At 37.6% G+C, this 16,673-nt stretch overlaps 1 protein-coding gene across 10 annotated transcripts in view; it reads right to left on the bottom strand.

Annotated features, from left to right (window-relative positions):
• LOC121298410 (ERC protein 2-like) overlaps nt 1-16,673 on the bottom strand; it is a 252,786-nt gene that overhangs the window by 49,920 nt on the left and 186,193 nt on the right. For 2 of the 10 annotated variants that reach the window (XM_041225534.1, XM_041225536.1), the window contains one exon: nt 11,424-11,489. The exons of 7 other annotated variants lie outside the window; for them this stretch is intronic. In XM_041225534.1, the coding sequence (XP_041081468.1) occupies nt 11,463-11,489 (27 nt within the window). In that variant the 3' untranslated portion in view covers nt 11,424-11,462. The remainder of the gene's footprint in view (nt 1-11,423; nt 11,490-16,673) is intronic. One more of the 10 variants, XM_041225535.1, reaches the window with a different exon arrangement.

The following is a 16,673-nucleotide window of genomic DNA, read 5'->3' as shown; positions in this document are numbered from 1 at the left end:
TCTCTCTCTCTCTCTCTCTCTCTATATATATATATATATATATTAATTTTTTTGTGAATGTCCACAGGGCACTCCTTGGTATCAGCACATCCAGTTTATAAAGACCAGCTTTTCAGGCAGATGTGTTTGAACTTTAGCAATTAAAGAATGCCAGCCGGCACTGTAACATAATATTTGCTGGATTTCACATGCAAGATGTAATCTGGACAAGCCAGTTGAAATCATTTCTGAAATATGTAAAAGCCAGCATTCTTCCTAGGGAATGAACCCGTATGATAAAAATGTCTATGGAGGGACCCTAATCCGCTCATATGAGAACCTGTCAGATGAGTGCTCACTTATACTGTAAGATTAAACCAACTACATAAACTGTTATTAGAAGAGGGGATGATCCGCTCAGTTAAGATGCTGCTCTCAGATTTCCAGTTACAATCTGTACAGACATGAGAAAAACCTTTCATAGACTGTACTGTATGTTTGTTTTGTTTAGGGTGTTGGGTAGAACATGTTAAACTACACTACACTAAATAAAAGGAAGATCTGTAATTAACCATACCAGTATCTGTAAATTAAACAATTTTTTATTGAGTCATTTTTGTATGTCTGGACCCAGACAACAACAATAGGAGTCCTGACTCATCAAGCTTTGTTCAGATTCACTACAGTGTGCATTAGTTACACTGGGGAGCGGTATCCGAAAACAGGTGATTCTGGAGTTTTTACAGTTAGACAATTAAAGAGATAAAGGGCTAAAAACAAGGCAATAGGCCTGATTGTTATAGCCCTTTGCATGACTTACCTAAGGTTAGAAAGAGCTTAAAGTTCTCTGTGAACATTAAAAAAAAAAAAAATTAGCGCGAAGTCATCTTGGAACAAAGCATGCTTGCTGAGCAGATCTATTTCTGTGATTTCTTCACAGCTCCTAATAGGGTACTAGAAAATCAAGCTTCTTGAAGTGAGAAAAAGACTGGTGATTGATTCACTAACAAGTACTGACCCTTGCCACCTTTACACATAAGGAGGGTAACATCTATTTATTTTTTTTCCTTCAATATTTCATCTAGACAAGCTCTAACAAGATGTCAAGGACTATGTATATACTTTTCAACAATTCTGGAATTACACTCAAAATTAGACCTTTAGGCACAATAAACCTTACTAGTAACAAAAAACAAATAAACAAACATAACAATGTGGTCTGCCAAACAAACCCTGAATGGGGCATACTTTTAGATTCAACTGGCCTGGATCTCCACAGGCAACACATTGGAAATGAGTGTCAGACTGCTCACTTTGGCAGCCTGAGCCAAGTTTGAGTCTATTTTATTCTCGTAGCAGTGCGGACACAATCCGTCTGCATAAGCTTGCCCCACTCCTGGGTAAGCACTATATTTTAAGAGAATGGCCGAGTGGTTTAAAAAAAAAGAAAGAAAAACACTCTACGGTAGTGGTACTGTTTTTTCATGTGTGAATCACATTAGTGCAGACCTCCCTGTTAAAGGCTTAGCTTCAGGTCTACTTGGGGCATAAAGGAGCACATTCAAATTCAGTTCTACTAGGAGTGGGGAGGGGGTGGGGGTTGGGGTGGAGAGGTAAAACATGCTAGGAATAATTGCAAATTACAACCTTCACAAAGTACAGAATAGCCTGTGAAGTAAAGGCCTTCTTGGCAGCTGCTGTGTAAGATGAACCGAGTTATTTGCAGGATTAATCCGCTGCTGAATGTAGTCTTGCAAGTGTGGCTTTGGGAAGAACAGATAAAAGATACGACAGCGAGCCCCTCAACCACACTTAAAATATGAAAAGACACTTGTAACTCATAAGAACAAAAAGAGAAAAAGCTGGATCACAGAAATGACAAGATGGAGAGTTTTACAGTACAGTAAAATACAGGAATACAGGAATTTGTTCCTTCCCTACTAAAAGGTATGCCTGCTGGGGACGGGTTTAAAAATCGAGGATAAGACTTGGTCTCAGCATTCCATAACTGCAAATTGAGGCACAGGGGTAGGATCTGCTTACTGGGAGGTAAGGCCCCCGCTTGGCTGTAGTGCTTATCTGAATCAAGCACATCTTTCTTCATATTTCAATCCTGCAGCAGCTGATTGAGAGGCAACCGGGACACAAGTCACAGACAGGACGTTACTAGCTTTAAAAAAACAAAACTGATGCAAAGCTGCAATAATGTTGGGATCCACTCCAGATAAGTGACTATAAAAGCCTAACATTGATTAGTTGTAGCTACATAGTAACAACACAAGTACACGTGGAGATAAAGCGTTACCTAACCTAGAAACAACAATACAAAGAAGTACAAAGGCGGTGTTAAAGTTTATCATCACAGACATATGCTCCAAGTCTTCCCTGATCTGATAGAAGTTTAATCTGCATATCTTTTCAAATGAACACATTTGATCAGTCAGTTTTAGAAAGGCCAGTTTACTTTGCTAAAGCGATTATTCTTGCAGCTGTTACATAATGTTCTTTTAAGAGCACCCATCTGAGTACATAATTAAGACAGACCAGATTAATAAACTGTTTTAAATCTTACCAGTTATCTAGACAATCACATGATCTCTATTCAGGAGTTCTAGCCATCCCCACCACCTCTGACAACAAGAAATGTGCGGTTTCCAAACAGGAACAGCATCTTCGCAGCTCTGCGTCAATGTAGAGACTTATAGCAGACATCACATGTTATCCTGACTGGTTCACCACAGTCGAGGGGACAGCCTAAGCTTTCAAGCACCTAGTAGCTTCCTTGGATTACCACAATACAACAGTGTTTTGTATTTATTTAGTTAGCTATGTAAAGACATTTAAAAATAAAAGAGACAGAGCGAGAGAGAAGTATTTCATTTCCAGGGCTCCCTTCCAAGTACTGAGCGGGCTCAACGGTGCACAGTATGTGAGAATAGGTTGCAAAAAAAGATGCTCATTTATGGCAGCCTTTGGTAAAGCTATACTTAGATACTGAATTCCTCATTGCATCAGCAATCCTTTTAAAACAAAAATGTACTCCATAAATGTGCAGGTGATTGCTTTGAATGTGTTTGTTTTACGTGTAAGTGCTTGTAATTTTAAAATGCATTCTGCTAATTGATTGATGTAACTTGGTAAGGTCATCTTTGTTTGCTACACCCTAAAGGCACTAAGATTGAACTCTCATAGGTCTTTCCAGGTAAAAATAAAGGTCTCAAATTGTGGGTTTTGGTGACAAGTGGCACCAAAAATGAGACTGAGCAAACTTTGTACTTTTTGAAGGTTACCAAGTAACAATAAATAAATAAATAAATAAATAAAAATAAACTATTATTATTATTATTATTATTATTATTATTATTATTATTATTATTATTATTATTATTATTATTAATACTACTACTACTACTACTACTACTACTACTACTAATAATAATAATAATAATAATAATAATAATAATAATAATAATAATAATAATAATAATAATAATAATAATAATAATAATAATAATAATAATAATAAATATAATAATAATAATAATAATAATAATAATAATAATAATAATAATAATAATAATAAAACAAATCACAAATTGTTTATACAAATGATGATATTTCAGCATTCCAGTTCAGTCACATCTCAAAACAATTTCAGTTTTTCACTGCAGAGCAATGAAAGAGTGATGCCAGGGGTCACTTATGCATGCTGACAGAACAGGTAGTTTTGTTTAAAGAAGAACATCCTGTTCTAAAAGGATCAGTATGACAATATGGCAAGATTAGCCTCCCAGTAAATACTTCTGCCTTATAAAACACAATGGAACACAACCTAGGAAAACGCATTAGGCTAAATCAGAGGCATGCTTGTGTTTTTTGCATGCTGTAATTTGAGTGGCTCCAGCAAAACAAAAGGTCATGCTGGATACACTGTAACCAAAAGGTCTGAAAGCAACGAACAAACCCACTTGAAAGCAGAATTAACTAGATTACACTGCATGATGCTTCACAATTACAGACGTTATTTGTTTGAGAATTAAAACGACAGAGGCCTGAATCAGATGTAAAGCGATACTTCTGATGCAAATACCTTTTCAAAGCCTGCGAACGCTTGTTCTGGATTCGCATTCTGACAGAACATATACACATTAAGGCCTTTTTTTTTCTTGTAGAGGTCTAATTACTTTTGATTCTAAACCAATTGGAAAACAAGTAGTTTGTATTTTTGTTTTAGTTTTCAAACTAAATATGTACCTGGCTTGTTTTAAAAGCAGCCAAAGCCATGCTTTCCTAAGTGCTGGGCACAACGGTGTAATGCCTCCGGGAAGGGGCCCTCGTCCTGTGACATTATCCAGAATTCCTGAATTGATTCAATTCCTTCAAGTTTCAAGAACTTCGCTTTTTCACGGGATCCCCTCCCCCCGTCCTCCCCCCAACACTACTACTTGCCAAGATGCAATAGATTTTCCTATGGGAATCCATCAAGGTAATGGGCTATGGGTGATACAAAGGGTGCAAATTCAACAAGTAAGGACTTCAGCACAAAAGCAGTTTAAATCTAGCGCACCCAAACACGGCAGGCAAAACAAGCACACAGGAAGTCAGTCAGACTACCGGAACCAAGGCTAGATATTACCTGCAGGGTACGAAGGTGGTCAGTGACATTAAATACAAACAGGTGCAACAATGCCGACAGGACCTTCTGACAGGGAATGTAAAATAAAAAGCCCCTCCCCCTCCCCCCGCACTTCACTTGCTTCAATGCGTCTGTGATTGACAGTAGTGACATCATGTGAATGGATGGAGAGGCGGGACACCTGTCGACAGCCCAAATTATATACAACCAGATAAGAGAGACTTAAATGGCAGGACTTTGGTGTTGCTCGGAGCATTAGGTTAACACTCACAGTCAACAAGTAAACACATTCATGAGTAGGAAAGAGTCTGCTTGCGGAGAAGGAAATAAAAACAAGCCCCAGGAGAAGACAAAAAGATCTTATCCCAACTGAAGGAATCATCGTTTCTTAAAAAGCCTGTCGCTGCTCCACCTATCACAAGCCTTGCTTTAAAACCAGGTGCGAAACCTTGCAGGAAATATCTTCTCGACTTGCCTGCAACCATTGCTATAGCTAAACGTTTTTACTGAGTCCCCCTCAGCTAATTTTTTTCTTTTGCCATCAGTATCATAATAATAATGCGTTGTTTGTAGCCACAAGAGTTTAAAAGACCACAGGTCTAGTCTCAGTAAACAAATATTTTGATCGTTTTGCTTTAATATGATTTCAATACATTCCTACAAAAAGATGTCCAACAAGATCTAAATATATGATCTGGTAAATATCAATTGTTAGCTATGACCCAGATATATGTTATTTACTTTGATAATTCAGTTACTTTAACACACATTTGTTTTCTTGCGATACATAACAGAACTTCAGTTTTTCCTATCTCTTTCTCTCTCCAAGAAAGAGAAACACATGTGAATTAATGTCAAACAGGAACTTCTCTGGTAAATATCTATTCACCTCATTACAAAGCCATACCCTTTAATTATTTGCATTTATAAGTGTCAACATAATTCTTGTTGAAATCTTGGCAGCATGCAATGCCCATTAAATGAAACCATACTGCAAAGACAATAGATACTGTTCCTTTGTAAAGGATGCATGCAAGGACTACTTAGATCACACCTTAACAAAACAAAGACTTGACATTCAAACACTGATGTCATTGGGTTAAAAGTATTACTCGCTTCACATCAAACCACAGTCTCACCTGCAGTACTGACCCATTTCATACAAAGCAGTGTGCCAAGTGGAACATTTCCCACAACTGTACAATAGGAAAAAAATAATGCTTTAATTACCAAAAGACAGAGTTTAAAAATACAGAACAGACTGCATGACCTAATCGCACACATTGACATCATATTCCTTTCCAATGATATGTATCGTGGCTATGCACTGGATGTATAGCCTGTATGCAAAAACTAAATTATAGAACAATGCATACATGTTAACCAAAATTTCTCATCATCGTCTGTGTTTTTAGGCCAACTGCTGTATGCTACGAATGGGATATCAATAACATGAATAAGATTGCAGTCAATATATTTTGAGCATTCAAGCTAGGGAGAGGAGATAAAAATCATATCTGAATGTATTAACTGCAGAAAGATAGTTAACAGACAGGCATTCTTTCTTGAAGATATGGTTAATAACCACCATTTCAAAATAAACCATGCAATAATATAACTGCTGTGCGACTGAACATACATACAGCTTTACAAAACAGTTTTTTTTGCTAGAACATCATTTACATATATATTTTTTGTCAGAGAATGTATTTCCAGTATGTTGCCTCTAATTTTTCACAAGTTGTGATACATTTTTGGCAAGGGATTGTCTGCAGCTAGGTCTGTGGAGCATTCAGGAGCTAATCCCAAGCAAGTCACTTTGGTAGTGGCTGCCTCTTTAAATGCAAGATATGCCAATCTGGGTTAGGCCAAAGCCTTTTGTTTTCTTAATGGATTAGATCTGATTTAGATTAAACTTGAACTTCAAGAAGTTCCATATAAATTTGATCTAAAATGCAGCTTGGCAAGTAACGCTGAGAGCAAGAAACATCAAGGCACCTTCTGAATTACATAAACAGCTTTATCTGAAGTGAGAAGCACACTCAGGTTGGTTTCATTAAACTGTGATAATAAATACAAAAAAATAAATAAATAAACTGCAATTTATTATTTTCTTAAATCCGTTTTTCTAACCCTGTTCCACAGTTTTTATAGATCCACATCATGTACTGCAAGTGAATGCATTGCCAAAGGGAAGCATTACTACATTCAAACTTTTAAATGTTGCTTTGAAACCTAATTACCTTTTCTCAGGATTAAAAACTGAATGCTTATGTAATCTGTGAGCTTGAAGAAAGGTGTGTTAAAGAATAGTGCCTGGTATCTGTCAAAGTGCCTCTGAAAGAATTGTAATGGCCTGAAAGAAGACTGGGCAATACAATAAACAAATACAACTCCAGTTGCAGTAAGAGAAGGGTTTAAGGGAAATTACGTTACCAACAAAACAAAACGATGCATGTTTTAATTAAGTAAAGAATTGTTGGTTTAGTGTGTAAGTTTCTCTATTACACTGATGATGGCCACAACATTAAAATGTTTATGTCTAAGCTGCCCCCCTTCAATTCCCTTTTCCCTTCTCTCCCTTCACCATTCCCTCGTCCTTGCTGGTTCTCGTTGACTGGCCCCAGTAGAATACAAGCCTGCTTAAAGACATTTCCCCAGCTTTTCAATAGCCTCTGATGTCATTCTGATCTGGTTTTGCACCTACATAAAGCGCTGCAATAATTACAAGCAATGTGGTGTTTTGATTCCTCGCTGCAGTGAATGGGAACCAAATACAAAATGGCTGCACGTGTTTCTGGGAGAGGGCTTTACAGCAGCAGACCTGTCAGAGACAATCAGCCTAGGAAACACCTCTGAGTATTCTCACGCCTTTCTCGAGTCAATCGGTAATGACTGAAGGGTGGAGAAGGGGTGGCTGACATAAATATGTTAATATTCAAGCTGCCATTGGAGAGGCAAGGAATGCATCAGAGCAAAGGGTAAAAAAAAGAGGGGGGATGGGGGGGGGATGGCTGATTGTATGTGTATAGTTGATATAAAGCACAGTATACTTTGGGGGAATATATTCACAGTATCTCATTATAATGAATGCCATATGTGTTGGGGCTGGTGGAAAAAAGTTACCCGAAAAAGGGAAGATCAACTTTTTTTTTACAACTAGTTTTTTATGCAGTGTTTAGTCACTATCTGCTTTGGTTTTTAATCTGTTGCCCTTCTTCACTAGAAGCTGTTGCCAGCTGGCCTGATTCGCTGCAAAAAAAAAAAAAAAAAAAAAAGCAACAACTATCCTATCTGCCTGGGAGTTCGACATTGACTGAACACACTCAGAGACATTATCCAGATGGTATATACCAACAACGAGGGTCAACGAGGCTCACCGGGACAGCCTCCTGAGCTGGTGCCACTGTTGGGTGAGAAGATCATTATCACTGATGGAGCCCCCCGGGAGGCTGATGCGTTTGAGGGTATTTTTGTACTTTTGAAAAAAACAAAACAAAAGGATAAATCAAATAAATTGTCTAAAGACTCGTTTATCTAGGCTCTTATTTCTGTTCATTTGGAAAAAAAAATGTTTTCTTTTTAAATTGTAGGAAAGAACATAGGAACTAAATTGCTGCCTGTACAAAAGCTATTTAAGCAGGGCATCAATTAGGCTTTTTAACAACTGGCGTAATCCCTCTAGCAGTCTGTACCTGTAAAGAGTTCAAACTGAGAACACCAACTCAAAAGTCCTGTGTCTTAACTAAAAAAACAGCTCTAAACCATGATGCAATCAGACTTCACAGCGCGAGAGCAGGATTTACTCTTACAGACAAAGGAGGGATGATTGAGAGGATGACCTTTTGGAAGGCAGTTGAATGGCAGGTCAGGAAAGGCCAGCATGTTAAGGCAGCCATGCATGAAGGTTTTAGGTGATAAAAGAACAGGTATCATCCTTAGTCCCAAGGTCTACCTTAAAAACAATCCAGAGCTTTCTCTTGACCACAAAGAACATTTGTGATGATCCAAACAAGTAAACAAAGCTTGTTTTGCTCAACGTTTAAGTGGTCTACAGCTATTTATTTTTTAAAACAAGTGGAAGCTCCCCTTTTATATGGAAAAGTAAACTACTGTATGTTTAAATACAACTGTTCACATTTTGACAGCTAAGCTTAAAGAAGACCTCTTATGTGCTGATTTACCCATTACCGAAATAGCTTTCCACTCAATACCAGATGGCAAATCATAACCTCTTCATTCAAGTATTTGTTAACTTTCAAATATTTTAACATTGTTTCTACTCTAGTAATTTTTTAAAGAAGGACAGACTTGAAAATGAATAACGAAACACTAATCAACTCTGGTGTTTATTCGCTGTGGGTGTTATTTACTACAGAACAGTGGCTTCTCAACCCAGTTGCCAGGGATCACTATTAGCCCAAGTTTTGGTTTGAACCAGGACCTAACTATTTGTTTTGCGTCTAGGCTGCTTTTCAAGTGCAAATAAAACAGCACTCTGAAGTCTCTGGAGATCTGGGATAATTAGTGTGTGTACATCATTAAACTGCAATACACATTCAAATGAAATAAATTTATATCAGAACTAGTGTGAAAAACAAAACTAGATGGTAGTAGTTTCTGGGCATTGGGTTTCTATTTGTTTATCACTTACCGGCGTGCTATTTTTCACAGGAATGTGTGTATAATATGTGTATAAAGAAGGTCGAATGCTCTGCAAAAGACCCCATTAGCTGGTATTTGTTAGTTTAAGCTGTGTGTTTTTCTGTACTTCCCTGAGATGTTCCTGTAATGGTGATGGCTTTCATGACAACAGACCTGTACTGGTAAATAAAACACTGCTGGTATGAGGCTGATCTGCATCATGCATATGCTGAGAGCCAACAGCCTGCAACTGGGTAGCATCAGAGCCCTCAAGGAGCTTTCAAAATGAGGCTCAAGTAAGAAATGCTTATATGAGAACACGCATTTTCCAGTTGGATAATCACATGAACAAAAAAAAAAAAAGTAATTTTCCCAGCAGTAACATTCTTATTTCATTATAAGGTTTTTTCGAAGCCAAGTAAGTAAACAAAATATCTGCAATCAACACCCAGAGACAGAGGAAAGGAATTCCACAATCAGATGAGAACCGTTCTGTTTGTACCACATCCAGATTAGACCCTGATCTCTGGTTTCACAGAACTTACCAATTACACCACATGCAACAGCATCAAACTGTCAAAACAAACCTGTATGAAACACTCTCATGAAGCTCCACAGCCCTTTGTCTATCGGGTTTTGCCATCAATGCTTTCTCACATTAAGAGCCGATCACTAAAAGGCCGGAAGACAAGATTAGGGTGCCTTATTGCTCCAAAATAATAACACACCATTTGATCTTTTCCATGTGTAGCATTACTGGGTAATACATTTAGCCACCTTTAAATGTGGTAGATAAACACAGCGATTTAGCTGGTCTGATATTTCCAGAGATAATGGCATTTTTAAATAGCCATTTGTTGAAACAAATATTGGAAGATTAACCTATTATAAAAGCAACGGTAAGATCCTGGATGAAAGCCATTTCGTGCAATTGTACATTGTAATAGTCTTAATAGTTAAATAGATGCCTATACCCTCACTTACAGCTCACTGGTATGAGCCTGATAGACACTTATTCAGCACAGGCCTGTATTTTTTTTGGAAAGAAAGAACGACTGATCAACATGGTGTCTTTTGACAGCAAAAAAAAAAAAAAAGCACAGGACTCCCTTATACCATACTGTGACTATGGGGGATATCAGCAGTTAAAGACAAACAGGAAACTCTCTAGAAGATGAAGATGTTTTCTAATTTGTACTAATTTGACCCAAACTTGGACAGGTTTCTTTATTTGAAACATTCCTGGCTGCAGCTACTCCAGACAGCGATGAGATTCATCTGACCGCAGAGCAGAAGTTTCCTGAAAGCTGAATTGAGAGTGAAAAATGTGCACAAGGAAATTAAGACTTTTTACTGCCTGCATTCACTGTTGTATGTCTAGTGGATGTAACAAGTGGCTCTATTACTTGGTGCTTGTTTTGTATAAATAAGGGATTTTAAGTTAATAGCAAAATTAACAATCTTGAAGTTAGCCATAAAAACAAAGTTTAGGATCTATTTATGATGGTCTTCATTAGCTTTGTAGATGCCACCTGTAGTACCTTCTGTTTCACGATCACGGTTAAAAATACTTTTTTGTCGTTCAGTGTGCAACAAACAAAACCCACCCCACGATTAACTTACTATTATCTTACATTTATAGATTCCATGGTGTACCGATAACATTAGTAACTATATTTGTGAAACCAGGCAACCTGTATTACTTAAAATCATACATGTTATATTCAATACATAAAGATAAATATATCTCAGATATACTGTATTGCATTACTTTGAAAGTCTATGCCTTAAGAGCATGATACTCACACACGTATAAACTCATATTCTGTGGCGAAATACAGGGTTCAATTTGTACCTAGAACTATATTGCTACCTCATATTTTCCATGAAATGTCAACTTCCTGCTAAGATAGTTCCTAAGTTAATGGATTGAACCTATTTCATACTTTTACATGCATGTAATAATATAGCAAAATCTGGACTTTGAAAGTCATCTAATAACTAAGCAGATGAGCACCCAAAACAATACCAAAAAAAGGACACAAACACACCGATATGCAAAACAATGCAAAACACACACATGCAATATTAACACACTGAACTTCTAAAAAAAACTATTAAGACATAAAATTAGCGAAAAAAAAAAAAAAAACTGGGCTCTCACCCCTCAGAACAAAACTGGAGCTTTGGTTTATGGGAACACTTACGCCCATATTCCCTCCTCATCGTCCTATTGGTCGAAAGGTCAGAAGCCAGGCGATGTCAGCATTGAAAGAAGAACAAAACAGTGGTTATTTAGCTTGAAGCAATGGGGCATGTTAATCTTATTTAGTGGAAACGTGAGGTTGAAAGTAAACAAAGTTAGTGGCATTAGCATCAAAACCAACAAACACACAAATCTGCATTCATCTGAAGTGTACCGTCAGACCTGTACCTACAAGAAAAAGAAGACAGGGAAGTTAAGCAAGCATGCGTTCCTCAGGAACTTTACAGCTTTTTTAATCCAAGATTTATATGTAATTGCAGGGTTGTCATGAAGGATTAGAAACTGATGAATGTGTATGTGTTAACATTTACCAGAATTAAATAGGATGCCAAAAAAAAAAACAAGCATTATTTTTATTAAAGTTGCTTAATTGCTTCGTGCCCAGACACTGACAATCATCAGAGGCCAATAAGAAACTGCAGCACCTACAGGAAGCCCTGTGTTGAAATCCTACTATTTCCATGCCATGCTCCAACACTGCTCGTTTTATAACATTTCCTGATTTTTCATGATTCATTCATAATGTCGAAAAATTAAATAATTGAATTACTGTAGTTTGAATTGAATACATTATTTAATTAAATGAACCCGATAGGTAAAGATCTTGAATTAACCAAGACACAGAGGAGATGATTCCATAGAACACAGAAAAAAAGAACTTTCATGTTACATTGCTTTAACTTTTTGATGAGTTTCAAGAGGGTTCTGATAATTGTACTCTGAAATCTAACAAACATAAGTTAGTTCAAATAAAACTATAATATCTCAAGTACTTTTTCTGACAATTACACCGCAGGAACCATTAGCTCGCTGTTCACTTGTCCATACTTAAAAAAAAGGTCACAATTATGAAGACAAAACTGGACAGGGGTCAAAAGAGTTATCACTCATCACAGCCTGAAAGACTTGGGTCAAAGGTCAGTAAATCTCAGTACTTGTCCAAAAAAAAAAAATACCCTTTTAAAAACAACTTTTAAGCAACAACTTATACAAGTTTACCATAGTAAAGTTGTGCAGTAAGTTGGCTGTTTTTCCCAATGCTGTTCCCTTGGTTACAGTATGCATTTACAATAGTTTACTACAGTATCCCAAGCTATATCATACCTCTATGGGTTTTACTGTGCTTACCTTCGCTCTGTCATGCTTTTACACATTACTATGCTTTTGATATGGTACACTTTTATAAGGGTCCCATTACAGTAATTGTGTGTAAGTTAATATAACAATAACCCAGAGTACATTTTCCATACATTGTAAATTGCATGTTTCCCGCCAAACCCTTGACAGTTTATTAAAACTCATTATAAATTATATAAGATATATATATATATAGATATATATATATATATATATATATATATATATATTTCAAATCTAATTGAAGCAGACAAGTTTTTTTTTTTTTTTATCATTGCATTAATGCTGCAAGTATCACTATTGTTCCCTGTCCATACTGTGCACAGAAAGGACTTCCAGGTGTCATCCGTTATTACAAACCAGATGTTAGGAAGGATAACTCACTTGCTGCTGAATTAAGTGAAGAAATTTGACATGGAATATAAACATAGCCATCATAATAACCTAGTGCAAGTCTGGCGACATTCCTTCTGCAATCTTTATAAATCTGAAGATGCCAAAAAAAAAAGGAATTGGAAAGAATAGCGTCTAGAAATTCTAAGTGCATAAATATTTCAATATCTTTAGAGAACATTTGAGTCTTGGGTTTTTACAAATGTTTCTCTCACTCTGATATAACTTAATAGTGATTTATTTCTATATGTGTATGTGCAGTTGTCCCCATGGTGATCCATTCCATGGAATGCAGCAAGAGGCATGAAACATTTGGAGCAGTTGGGAGCAGCAGTGGAGTGACCAGCGTGTGTCCATCGCTGCTGCTGATGGGCACCGAGCTGTGTTGGAAGCAATAAACAAGTTGCTAAAACGCCTGGTGACAGCCTTTATTTCCCTTGTGGGATATTATTATACCATCACCAAAAGAAGCAGCACCTTTGCCAGGCTCAATCAGACTACTGAAACGTGAGCTTCCACTCCTCTTGCTTCTTCGTAAAGCTTTGCAGAAAGTAGACGTTGAATTGGTCCTCAGTGGAGCCCAGGGCAAGCTGTGGTTCACCTGTTACCCCCTTAGACATTTTATATCATTAACTTCAGTATTTTGTGTCGCAGGGGAATACTATTCAGTAATGAAAGTTCTTCAAACAGAGGAAAAGGGGCTTAATTGTGTTTTTTCTTTTTCTGAAGCTCTTTGCTCTTGATGTTATTTGTTCCACATGAAAATAGCTTGATCACTGCTTAATATGTTAGCAAACATTCAACTGGGAATATCTGTGTAATAGCATCACACACCAATACTAAAAAACCCAACAGAAACTGCTGTTTACGAAATGTATCTAGCGTGTCCAGCATGGCTTTTTTTAATGGTTTGCTAAAGCCCATATCAAACAAGGGTTACAAAAAGGAAGGCAACATAGGGGATGCTGTGGGTTATTGAGACTCAGCAGGTAGCTCATAAGCCACACGTGAAGATGATCCTATTTTTCAATAAGTGTTTGAAAATATACTGCATGTTTTTTATTGATCACCACATCACCACAGTGCACAGGCTCTAAATGTTGTCAAAGATGAGGTGCGTTCCTAGGGTCTTTAAAACCAAGTTCCTGTTTGCTCAGTGGGTGCTTAGGATCAAAGAGGAAAAGGGGGTTCTGAGCCTACTGCGTGACCCTGTCAACATCCTTCATATCACGAGCAGCACTTTGAACCCCATTCTCGACAGGTGAAGTCTTAGCATCCATACTTAGGGGCCGTGCGTTCTATAAATATCTTTCATCAATCTACTCATGCCCAAATGAACATCCCACTTCAGAACTGAAGCAAGATGGATTAGGAGGGATTGTTTGCCAATGGATTTTCCCTAAGCAGCAAACTTCCAGGAATCTGGTAAGGTATTAGGCTAACAAAAAGGTAAACCCAAACAAAGGCAGCCGCAATGCTGTGAGAATTCGTCTAGTTATCAGTGATATCCAAATCTTGTCTCAAAGAGAAGTGACAGATGAAGTTAACATCAATGAAAAGGAATGGATGGCTAAGGGAAGTAACCTGAGCTGGGATGGATGGGGTTGGAGGAGAGTGGTGCTGGGACGCCAGCGTCACTGTTGAGCCTTCCAGTGGTGTTGTGGGCTATTCGATGAAACACAGAAGACAGGAGGTGCTCACATGATGACCCCTGCGAAATGCCTCACCCAGCCCATTCCTGACGGTGCTGATGAGCCCGGGAGGTCACAAAAAGGCTGTTCCCTGGAGCCGGCATTACACTGCAGCCATCAACACCGGGTCAATAGGAAATCCACATTACCTGGAGGAAAAGCACTGAAGGCTCATATATTACAACGAAAGCCTCGGTTGGTTTCCACCACTATTATCGAAAATTATCTTGGTGAAAGCTGTCCCATATTAGCGTGAAGTAAATAACAGCCACTCTCATGTAATACAAATCATTAACACAATCTTGTGGTTCACTACTTCACACTGAGACTCATGTCAACCAGGATTAAACTTTACATTTGTGAAACTATTAAAATCATATGCAATATACAGAATTGTACTAGTAATATGTACAATAGCATTTAGAGATAATAGATATACATTAGCGTTTGAGTAAAGTCAGAAGAGGAATGCAAGGGTGATTGATCCATTGCATTGCATTTATCTGTCTCGTGACCTTCTTCTACTCCTTCCCTGACATAGAGAATCCCATCATTTATTTAGTTAGCTATTTAGGTGCTGCTGTTTGATCTCTATGCCAACCCTGCATCCAAGCCTACTTCTTCTAGGCCCACTTCTATCAAGACAGGAGTTCAGATCACTTGACTCACAAAAACAGTTTATGATGTGCAAGCTAATCCTTTAGCTGGAATACAATTAGCATACACTCGGGTCTCTTTATAAAAGGCAAATCTTGTGACGCATATCTTAAGAGGCTTTGAACATAAAGTGCATGCATAAACACTGGTGCAACAGTGGGGAAATGAGAAAATTATATTACTAACCGCACTAGCAGCAGATTGCACATCACAGTCTCTTGTTACTCTACGTAAGAACACAGTTCTGTGGTCTCATGTCAAGCGATGAAATATTGTTACATTAGCAGCCATTTAAGATGGTGATTACATGACCATACATTTGCAAAAATGCTTAGATGAACGGCACACAAATAACAAAGGGGCTCCGTACTATCCTTTGTAAGAGACACTTCTTTAGGGGTGAGAATGGGTTACCTAGCCATGTTGTTGATGGTTCATGATTTTGACAACATTTAAAAAATAATATGTATGATTCAATTACAAATATACATATTTGTAAGGTTATAAAACAACACAGTTTAAAACAGAAAACACACCCAGTCTCCTTCGCTACAGAAATGGCAGCAGCAGCTCGAGTCCCTCCCTGAACTGGCTTGTAACGCTCTCCTTCGTGTGCCTGCTTGTGAGGGTTTAACATCTTAACCACTGCTCACTAAGATGTGCGCATTATCCAGCTCAAATCAAACATTCCTGTGTGTCGCTGCCAACTGTTTACTGACCATATTTTTAAATGTCATTATGCTCAGTACTTTAGACACAAGCAAAAGTGAAATATTCTGCAATTTATTCCACAAATTTAGTTATTTAATATAATTTGTATCCTGTACTGTTAAAATAGCATTGTCTAAATAATAAGAGATACCCGGTTTAAACTTAAATAAACCACCTTTAGCAGATCTAGATCATCCCTATGTTTGGAAGTGAAGAGGTTAAATCTCTACTACTCAATAAATAGCCTGGGCTTCAAACTCAATAAAGGTTCAGCTGAAATCATTTTTCTGTTTAAATTTAGTTTCAGATTTCTCCGTGAAGCACGGATACAGTTATGTTTTTTGGCGTGAAAAGGGGCAGCTAAACACGAGCGTTTCAAACAAAGCATTGCGTGACCATCAAGCTTATTGATCCCAGCCGTTACGTAAATAAGATGTTCCAGCAATACACTTGCGTATTACTTCAGACTAAAATACAGCGCAGAAACCCCAAGCTTCCTATGGGCAGTGGGCTGTGAAATCAGATTTGCTTTGGAGAAATTTATAGTCTTCTTTGTAGT

Source organism: Polyodon spathula, chromosome 23 (assembly GCF_017654505.1).
Source record: "Polyodon spathula isolate WHYD16114869_AA chromosome 23, ASM1765450v1, whole genome shotgun sequence".
NCBI classification, from domain to species: Eukaryota; Metazoa; Chordata; class Actinopteri; order Acipenseriformes; family Polyodontidae; genus Polyodon; species Polyodon spathula.
This window is presented reverse-complemented; position numbering and strand designations above follow the sequence as displayed.